General features: G+C 38.5%; 1 protein-coding gene across 9 annotated transcripts in view; it reads left to right on the top strand.

The window, feature by feature from the left end:
* The window catches only part of grm8a (glutamate receptor, metabotropic 8a), a 269940-nt gene that overhangs the window by 202549 nt on the left and 56351 nt on the right, over positions 1–11040 (top strand). For 5 of the 9 annotated variants that reach the window (XM_017034395.2, XM_025057310.1, XM_017034393.2 and 2 more), the window contains 2 exons: positions 8387–8527; positions 9370–9514. In XM_017034395.2, the coding sequence (XP_016889884.1) occupies positions 8387–8527; positions 9370–9514 (286 nt within the window). Of the gene's footprint in view, positions 1–8386; positions 8528–9369; positions 9519–11040 lie in introns of all 9 variants that reach the window. The other 4 variants (XM_017034397.2, XM_008315790.3, XM_017034399.2 and 1 more) reach the window with 3 other exon arrangements.

The raw sequence follows: 11040 nt of genomic DNA, 5'->3' as shown, positions 1-11040 counted from the left end.
TCCTAAACTGACCACAGGGGTAAATCTAAGTGTGAATGGTTTTTCATTCACACTCACCCTGAGTGACCTGTCATGGACTCAGTCCAGAGTGGACCTCACTTTCCCCCAATGACTGCTGGGATTGGTTCCCTTTCTCCCCTCTGACCCTGAAGAGAATAATGTTAGAAGATGATCTTAAATATTAATGAATGTTCCAGATCTATTTGTGGAATAATGTTGTTCTATAAACTACAGAATGTGTCGACTCGAGCTACATATGTTGAGGGGCACTTTTTTTTACAGTTGGTTACCAGAACAAATTGTCGTACGTGAAACTGTGTGCATCAAGCGTGGAGTGAATTCAAGTATATATTTAACGAACCAGAAGGGTTTTAATTAGTGAGACATATATGTGTGTGTGTGTGTGTGTGTGTGAAAACTAAAGAAAGAAACTGTGTTTCACTGCTGCTGCTGCTGCTGCTGCTGCTGCTGCTGACGACCACCAGGGAAATTCAAATTTGGTTTGAGCTCGTGCAGCTCACATGCACGATCCTGGCATCACAGCAGCTGGAAACGAGCAGGAAACCAAATGGCCTCAGGATTATGGTGCTGGTTCAAAAATCACAGCTTCAGGCTACAACTGGATCTGGACGAAGAAGAAACAGTTTGGTCAGATAGAGAGTTGATGAATTAACGTGCATCCAGTTTCTGATTAGAGTGGAATACATTGTTATAAAATTGTTATTCTGAGTCAATCAGTTGTCACTTCCTCCTGGAACGACATGTTGACGTTGATTATAAATGGAGCAAACACGAGCTAATAAATTGGTGACAACATCAGCTAGAGTTGCACAAACAGTGCGGCATGAATGCATTAAGACCCATCATGCAAACCGTCCTGATGTTCGACAGGAGTCTAATGACAGGAAGTTGATGTAACCGCTCTGTCTGTCAGACTAATGTGCAAATGTGCAGCTTTTAAAATGTTTTATTTACTTCATGAGAAATTGTTGTGCTAATTAGATATTAAAATGCAAGACAATTAGGTTGGATTGTTTCCCCCCTCCGAAATGTATTTGTTGTATTTCTGGTGGCACAAGAACAAGCAAGGAAGTAAAAGACTTGTATGTAAATGTAACTAGCTCAGGTTATATTAGTTAGCTAAAGCTGATCAAAAATAAACTAAAGAAACATACACGATGGTGGCTACATTTACTCAAAACTGATAGCAATGGCATAGCCTCTAAATGCTAGCCAAGTAAAAAAAAAATTTTATTTCATATGATGGAGACTGCTGTCCCCGCACCCTGGTAATGGATAAGCGGATAAAAATGGATACACCCCGGTAATGGATAAACGGATAAAAATGGATGGATGAATGAGAATAAGAATATGGGGATGTAAAAAATAGCTACGGGTTCCTGTAAAATTTGAGGGCAAAATTGATAAATATATTAAATAATAATAATAATAAAGCTTAAAGATTGAACAATGGCGTTAAAAATGTAATATTGGCCCAGAATTAGCTCAAAGTTAGCCTGGAAGTGTTAGCCTCGGAAAACATTAAACCAACAAATACAAAAATAGTGCTGTATATATGCTAATATAACGAACCTAAAATCAGTAACGTAGTGTTTACTTTATTTGTTTGTTTATTTTTTTGTACTAAAAATTAACCTCGCAGCCTCTTCAAGTACAATAGTCAGTCAGAACGTGTCTGGCTCCGTCAGGTTTCATCACTGTATCTCTGTCAAGCCCTGATCTGTGTTGCATTTATATATTAATAACTAATGAAATATCAATATCATGAAGCTGTGCTGATTCCACTAGACATCCGTAGAGATCGGATAGTTTCATCTCCTCCAAAGGACGCAGCAGAATGCAACAGTTTGTTGCTGGGACATTTTCAGTCAGAGTCAGGAGCTGCGTCCATTTATGTACAGTTATCGCTTTGGCTTTTTCACCAGAAATGTGTGGGTTTTTTTGTCAGCCGTTTGGACATCAGTGAACTGACTGATGATGCTCCAGTGAGGTCCTCGCTGGGCATTTTAATTGGCTGGAGCTGTGCACAGCAGGGCAAATCATGAGAGAGCGAGAGTGTGTGAGAGAGAGAGACCTTCAAAGTGTGCAGTTGATGAAGCATTTTTTTTTTTTTGCTGGGCTCAAAATTAGTTTGACTTGGATCTGCTGGCCAAAGATCTGCAAGTTAATAAGAGCCGTGCTAACAAGCTGCGGCAGAGCAAACACAGTTGTTACATTTTATGGAATTGCCACTACACACACACATGCACACACGCACACACACACCTTGGAGCAGAATGGATTAGACAGAAGTCCTTTATAAGTATGTTTGGTAGCAGATAATGAGGCACTCGTGGATGGCAGTGACCAGGCACGAGGCCAATTATGCTGCAATGACACAGTTAAAACATTAAGGCAGATAAAGACTCCTCCGTTGTGTCTTTTCCTGCATTTTCACCATCACAGCATTTCATCTAAGAAGTGAATCTTTGATTTATTCAAATTCAACAAGCCGGTATTATCTCTGAGCTTTTATAATAGCTTTCTAAAGGCTTTACAATACTTTACAGCTACAGCTACATTGATCAGGTTTAATTAAAAAAAATAAAAATTAATAATTAAAAGCACCATCCCTGGATTATGCAGAGACAACAACATTAATAATATTAATGTTGATATTAATATTAATTAGTTGAAAGTAAGTAACATTTTTAGCAACTCCTTTTGATACCCAGATGACCTCATGTAGGGTCGCGACCCCAATGTTGAAAAACCCTGTCCTGATCTGTATGTCTAACATCTGCTTTACAGTTGCAGTTAGGCACATTATGAATTAGCTATTAGCAGAGGTCAAGACAGGTCAGCTCTTACTGAACATATGTGTCAACGATAAGATGGCGGTGAAGGACTTTTAAAAAATCTTACATGTACTGTGTGTGAATATGACTTTATCCTCAAAACTCCTTAACTTCAGCTCTTTCTGTTTTGTTTTTTTTCTAACCCTCTCCATCCTCATCACTCCCACTGACAAACAGATCAACCGTCAACTCCACCGTACCCTGCTCAGCTTCCTCTCCTTCAGCCTCAAAGTCCTTTCCAACAAAACACTTTACTCAATGTTCACAGAGAGTCGTTTTTTCCGACAGGACTTCTGCACTTTAACCATCTTGCATCAAAGACCGATAATGTCAAATAAATAGCACAGGACGTCGTTTTGGGTAAAAGCATCGTGCTGTCAGATGTGACATCACAGTAAAGGTCAAACTCTTTCTTTCTGCTGTTATCGGGCTAAAACTGCAGCCGTTTTCTTCGGCGCTCTGCAGGTGATGAGGGATCAGGCCGTCAAAGACCAACACTGGGGCTGTGATGTGTGAAGGAGTTGCATCATCTGTTGAGCTTGCACTACACTTGACACCTTAGGACAAGTGAACAAGTGAACCAGCTCAGCTTATCTTTGCCTCTTCTGTCTTACCCCGAACCGATGGCCCTCACCTCAGCGTAGAGTCTGAGCTGTCAGTTTGTCCAAAGTCAAAGTCTCCCATAGTCGCTGTTTAAGATGATGATGATCGAGGGGGGAAAAAAAAGATTGACCTCTCTTTTATAGAAGGACTGTCTGTGAGACTATATTTATCCATAAATCTTTAACAACTTATGTCATTGAGGGTCAAAAGGGAGCTGGAGCTGAGATAGCCAATTGACAAGTGGGCCATTATTAGACCAGAGCATCTTGATTACCTTGAAAACTCTCTAGTTTAATTTGCTAATCATTATCTAATTTAAGATAAATCCTTGTACCACTGTACCACACTTAGTCGTAGCGTTTAAGGTCTAACTTCTCTTTCTCATTAATCCCACAGTACGTTTAAGGTCTTCTCAACTTCTCTTTCTCATTAATCCCACAGTTTTATTAGCTGATAAAATAGGGCTGTCGGCCAATCAGTAAAGAATGCCAATTATAAGAAGTACCAATATTACAATAATATTATGATACCATGATAATATCTCACTGTTTCTGCCAAACTTTTGTCACATTTCAACCTCATGTTGAAGAGAAACTTCTACACTTAAAGTCAAAGCAACAGCAGCTAGCACTGAGGTTTTTAGCCTTGGTGCTAGCTGCAGCTAGTGCTGCTTCGTAGTCACTCAGTACAGCTTAACTGCGATGGATTTATTTCCAAATATTTATTAAATTAAAGTCTCAATATGAATTTCAAACTGTAACAGTGTCATTGTCCTGCAGTGTGATTAAAATATCCAGACATTTCATATTAGCCAGGTTAGCTGTTGTTACTGTAGCTTGTATGCTAATGCATCTCTGCAGCAGCACAAGACGTCAGGGGTAAAAAAGAGAGTAAAAGCTGTCTTATCAGTGCGTGGACACTTAACTCCATTTTCAGACCAGCTATTGGCTTTCATTACATTATTGATAAATAGAATTCAACAATAATCTGACAGTGATTGGTAATGTCTGAGTAAAAGGCCTTCACTCAGTTTCATGATATAAATGCACAGAGGGCTGAGCTATTTGGTTGATGCTCCTTTCAAACCTACTCACGATAGGATTTTTTTTTTTGGCTAATGTTCAGCAAAACAATTCTTTCTTTGTGCAGATAGACAAATATTTGAATTTTATTTCACAGAAGCTGGCTGGGGGAAAAATGTAATGAAGCCACATGTGAAGGTCTGCTGGTATCTGTGATTATAAATAGTTGTAATCAGTGCCGTTAAAAGGTGTGTGCTCTGACAACGGTGGGCCCATCCTTTAAGCATTAATCGGAAAATAACAAGCTCCTCAGTGGAAGAAAAGCCTCCCATCAGCGCTTTCCTAATGAACACAAAAACAAAACGAGTCCCATGGAAATGATACTATAAAGACTCACGCTATCAGAACGCAGCTGCTAATTCAACTACTACAGTATCACGAGCAGACAGGGTTTGTTTCTTTTCACCTCAGGACAATGATGATGATGAGGAGCAGAAAAGTCAAGAATCTGTCCAGAAATCTTTTTTTCTGTCTCCCTTTTTGTCTTTCCAGATGTTAAAAGCATCATTTTTCTCTCTGTTCGTCACATTATATCACGGACCAGAGCCTCCGTCACTCTATCTGTAAATGTTTCAAACCTTGAGGGAACACTTTGTATGCAGCCATCCGTAGCCCATCACCTTCTCTCTGACTGTGACTTCGGGGTTAATGGCTGGCTTTTTTTCTTTTTTTTCCCCAATGTGCACTTTTTGAGCTTTTATCATGTGAAACCAATGTGAGGAGGAGGAGGAGGAGAGTGATCTGTGTGTTTGTATGTATGTGATCGTCTGTGTGTGTGTGTGTGTGTTGGCTTCTTTGTGTAAATAACAGTGGTCACTGCTATGGTGGACCAAAGGCTACATGTAATGGGAGCGGCTATCTGCTCTCTAGATAAGAGCAGGTTCACAGCTCGGGGAAATTCTCTTTACCTTCTCTCTTCCTTCCTTCCTTCTTTCCTCCGGTTATGACTTTTTCACCTTTATTTCTACATCTATAGTCATCTTCTCCTTTTCTCTGTCTCAGAGTAAAAGCTCTGCTCACTTTCTGTTTAGCTGAAAGTCAGTTTGAAGAATTTTATATTAAATACAAAGCACTGTTGACTCAACACTGCTTCAGTGCCAACATGAACTGGTGCTGGGAAGAACTGCAATGAAAAATTAAAATCTTATTGTAAATCTGTTAGCCGACATAATCCCCAATTCTATTTGTAAATGATGTGTCAATCATTCACAGACGAAGGAAGATAAACAACCAGCAGCGTGCAGTGTACATGCATACAATTGTATACTTCTAGTTTGAAAAGAAAAATGTGATAAAGCTCCATGAGGTTTAATGTATGTTTAAGGTGAACTTACGGTAAGTCTAAGCTTCACCTTCAAAAGCAGCCTTGTTTATTTACCGTCACTCAGATTTGGCACAAACTGAGACATTTATGTTTGTCCCTCGGCCCCCAGTTTGCTCTCTCTTGCCTCTGGCTACTGTCAATGAGAACATCTCACACCTTAAGGCATGTGTGTGTTGTATACTATCCTACATATCTGTAAATAAAAGATAGGAGAATGGAACCAGAAATAGTCTAGAAAGAGTGGGTGTTTGGGTCCTTTAAAAAAACATAAGCAGAATTACAATCTGAGCTGCATAAAAGTATGAAGACTGGGGAAGTAACAGTTCTCAAAAGTGATTAAATATAAATATTATCCTGAAGTTTGAGCAATGGAGTAATCAGATTGATCGAGGTAAACAAGGACTAAACCATCTTTTAATAATAAGACAAAAAGGTTATTGATGAGGAAACAGGTCCATAAGTGATATTGATAATTGAATAGTAATTGTTACATTGTTTTTCATCTCCATCCTCATTTACAATATTTTAATTTTTTATCTTAGTTGCGCTGTCTACAATTACTCTGGTGATATATAACATGCTAAATTGCTCAAGCTGCTTTGTGCAATATTTATGTTTTTGTTTAATTAAAAGAAAATTCAAAGAGCACTATAGTCACAATTCATATTCGATCATTTAATATGAATTGTGACTATAGTACTCTTCGAATTTTCTTTTAACAAAACAAAAACACAAAGATATATTCATATTTTGAACCATTGTGTGGCATAGTCGATAAAGCCGGTCCAGATTAGCATAGCTTTCGTCCAGTTTTACCAGTCTACATTATAGTAAAGCGACATTTAATGTAAACCAAAAATGGATACGAGGGCTTTTTTTCCCCTTTCTTTCTTACTTTCTCATGTTACGTGTCACAGAGACAACATTGTCTCAGCACAGACGCTGCTCTCGTTCACAGGAGAATCAAACATGAGCAGGTGAACGGTCTCTGTGCCCTGTTGTCTGCCTGTCAGGCTGCACTTAGCCTCGCTGCCTCAATTAGCGCGTCAGCACTTTGTGACAATGTGGAGTTGGCCTGTGTCTCTTCATCACTGTCGCGACGCATTTGCACCCCCGTTTACCCGAACCTGTCCAAATAGTAAGGAAATGTGTTCTTTATTTGTTTCCTCTCCCTTCGTCCTGTCCACCTTCACCCTCTTCCTCCTCACTCACTCCCTCTTTCCTATCCTTACTTCGACAACAGTTTCCGTGTGATAAGCCCGCCATATTGGGAACTTGTCAGCGGTGTCAGGGCTGCGGGTGAAGCCTGTCATTACATCTGTCCTCCTCCGAACTCGTCACTGAGGACAAGGTATCTATAGTGTCGTCCACCGCAGCGATTCTATGCTACCAACGTTTCTTTACCGGCGACATTTCCTCATTTATTTAGGCGGAATCGGTGCGTTTTAATATAGTTGTTATAGGTAGATACGACGCAGGTGGACTAACAAGGACGCCGGCTGTCTGCTGAGTGTCCAAACGTCATTCTTACGTCTAAATTTAAATCTGTCAATCTGTTTTATTATGTGGTGTCAAACCGTAGTTTTCTGGGGAAACTAAATTTTACCAATATTTTTTTAAACTTTAAAAATAAAGTTTCCCAACTTCCAATATCTACCTTATCCACTCTTTTTACAACACCGCCAACTTTTTTTCAGACTTAAGTACATTATTTAGATGCATTAGTCTACAATTGGCTTTGTACTAAGGAGGATATTAAAAACTTACATCTTTCCTTCCCTGAAGCAACATTACACCTTCAAATTTTTCATATCGATGCGTTTGCTGCAGGGTAGAATGTTTTTGTTTTTGTCTGTTCAGAAACAACAGTCGGCACCAAACTCAATAGGAGGAAAGAAAATGTTCGCCTGAAAATCAAAGTATAGATTCCCAGATATTATGAAAACATCATTAAAACTATAATAAATACTAAATGAAGAGGTTGTGTATGAGCCAAGATGCAACCGGTGGTTCAACAGTTGCAATAAATAATCTATTCAATGGTCAAACTAAGCTAAACTAAATTAAAAAATAAAAATTCTTGAATTTAAAAAAGCAAATTTAATTATTTACAAGTTGTTTTATTGTTTCCATCTATTTCTGATATATATACATACAGTATATATGTATAAATATATACATGCAAAATATATTTTATCATCTTTGAAAAGTGTTAAGTAACTTGTTTTTAAAAGTTTCTTTAGATATTTTGTATTCCAAAAGAAGCTAAAAACATGACTTTAATTTTTTTTTTAGAACATAGACTGTTACTCAGCGTGTTCTTTGCCAGTTTTTGTTTTGACATGTTATTCGACTGTCATTTTTCTGACCGTTCACCAATGTTGGACGTACCCCTACTCCCTTCTACCCCCCTCCTCGTCCTCATCAGTGAGTCCAGCAGATCTGACAACTAGAAGTGTGATAAATGGCTCCCACTGATGCGTGTGTCTGTCTCTCTTCCTCCTTGTCTGTGACTACAGATGTACATCCAAACCACCACACTGACTATCTCCCTCAGCCTGTCGGCCTCCGTGTCCCTGGGGATGCTCTACATGCCCAAGGTGTACATCATCCTCTTCCGCCCGGATCAGAACGTACCCAAGCGTAAACGGAGTTTCAAGGTAAGAATGGATCTAATCCTGTGTAATATTTTAAACTTTACGAAACAAGATTAGTTTAATGTTTTGCATTATATTACTTCTTTCTTTATAATATAGATTATATAACCAGTCTTTATTGAAGAGGCGATGAATTACAGAAAGACATTTGTTATGATCATTCTATCGCAGTGGTGTCCAAACACTGGTTTGTGAACCAGTAGCAGTCCATGGGTCATTTGTTACCTATATTTGGTATTTTGAAGATGTACTGTACTATCCTTTAACAGCCGGAATTTTGTTCATCGTAAGAACACCTGAGGAGCTGAGAAAAAAATTCTTTCCGGAAATTAGCAAGAACAAAACAATAAGTTCTGTTTGGTAAATTCATTCCATACTGACCCTACCAAGTTCAGCCTGCTAAGCATTGTGGGAATTTGGTCATGAATTTGGCACTAGTAGCAGTTTTTGAGTTCATGTACTGAAGAACGGTGTTGATTTCTCTCGATTGATCACAATTAATCATGATTAATCCACGGCTCCCCGTGTGTGATCAGCCACTATAATCTTTACTTTAAAAATAACCTGACATTTAGAAAACATCCTTGACAAATTGAACAAAGAATCACAAAAATGATTATGAATCAGTTTAGACTGAAAATAAATTAAAAGTGTAACTGGATGTTGAGTGAATTAAGTAGTTTTTATGTAATTTGTATGAAATCCTGTTTGACTCCATATGGATGACTAATGTATTTTTCCGGTGCTTTAAGTGTTACAGTCATTAATTTCAGTGTGTATTGATCATTTCCTTTAAACTAAGTGGAAAAAAAACCATACACGTATATGCTGATGATTCATATCAGGTTGTGAATCAGCACACATCTCTCATCGTGACCACACAGGCTATTGTGACAGCTGCCACCATGTCTGGAAAACTGACTCAGAAAGGCGGAGATCGTCCCAATGGAGAGGTGAAAACGGAACTGTGTGAGAGCATGGAGACCAACAGTGAGTAAGAGAACACAAAGTTTTTCTACTTACACATAAACCCGACGAATCACACACTCAGACTGCGTGACAGTCATCGCTCAGCTCTCCATTAACAAGCTCACAGTCACTAAAACTGCAGCCGTTTGTTTTTATTCCTAACAAAGCCTCTTTATTCCTCACAAATAACGCTGCGTTATAAACCATTGTGCACACAGTAATCTTTTATTACTTTGATGCTTATAAAAGTAAATAAAACACACTAATACTCATACTTGGGGTTTTAATTATGCGGCCCTCGTGCTGGATCTTTTCCTCTCACAGTCAAATATTTTTTACGAACCTTCCTTGGAAATGGGTAATACATTTTTATTTCATTTTTTAATTGCTCGTCAAAGAGGCGAAAAAATACAAACTGAAAAACTGAGTATTTCCCCTGTGTCATTTTTATATTTTGCTCCGGCTTTTGGATTTCTTTGATTTTAGAAAGAGTTCAAAAAAAGGACTTTAGGGTTGTGCTACCACGTGTGCGGGGAAAGGATTAATTTGCGGCAGCACGCTGTGTCGCATGTTTCAACTGTGTCATCTCAAAGTGTCAATTTGTGCTAAGCTGCTTCTCCTCTGTCAGCAATGTGTAGATAAAAATGACAAACGCTGCCGTGTCAGGTTATCGATTGCATGTGCACTGTGTGCTTGTGTGTGTGTGCTTGTGTGTGTTGCAGTCTGTCGCAGTCAAATCTATTCGATTCTATACATCATTCTGTCAGAATGTTACCCTGTGGACATTTTTTAGTCAAATCTGCTTGGATTTGGAGCGAGCTAAAGAGCTAAAGCTAGCCTTCCGGTGAACACTATCATGGTTCGATTAAAGAGCAGGTGACAGTTTACTCATTTAGCCCATACTCAAACTGCATCGATGCCAAGGGTCTTTGACCTTTACGAAAATGACATTTTTCTCAGAATTCCCTCTCTGGGAAGCTACAGTAGCATACACATTTTTTTTATTCCTGAATAACTCACCACAGTGGTGGGAAAAACTTAAAATAGGAAATACAGTGTGTTCTGGAGTATAGCAAAGTATTAAGTGTAACAGCAGGACATTTATAAGCCTGCAGCTGATGTTAAACCACTGACATTTACCATGGGAAGGTTGAGGAGACAAAAGACAAAATAGATTTGGACACAAAAAAGAGCCCTCAGTTCCACGGCTGCTCCAGTATAGAAAGAAAGAAAAATCATAATCTTCATAACTTTGGTTGATGTTTTGTTATCTACCTGTCTGTTGAACTTTGCCTTAAAATAACTAAAGGAATATTTACAAATATTGCCAAAAAAGTGAAAATGAATAAAAAAATTATATATCAATAATGTAGTAAACTTCCAGAGTATGTGTAAAACAACTAAATTAGTAAATTATAAATAATAAACAATGTTTATAACGAAATAAAAACTTCAGTCAGTCACTCGATTCCTTTCTGCTACTTCCTGCTGCCGCTCCTTTTTTCTTTTTGTTCACTTTACTGGCGCTGACTTTTCAAAACCTCAGC

The sequence above is a fragment of the Cynoglossus semilaevis genome, chromosome 8 (genome assembly GCF_000523025.1).
Source record: "Cynoglossus semilaevis isolate Cse_v1.0 chromosome 8, Cse_v1.0, whole genome shotgun sequence".
NCBI classification, from domain to species: Eukaryota; Metazoa; Chordata; class Actinopteri; order Pleuronectiformes; family Cynoglossidae; genus Cynoglossus; species Cynoglossus semilaevis.
This window is presented reverse-complemented; position numbering and strand designations above follow the sequence as displayed.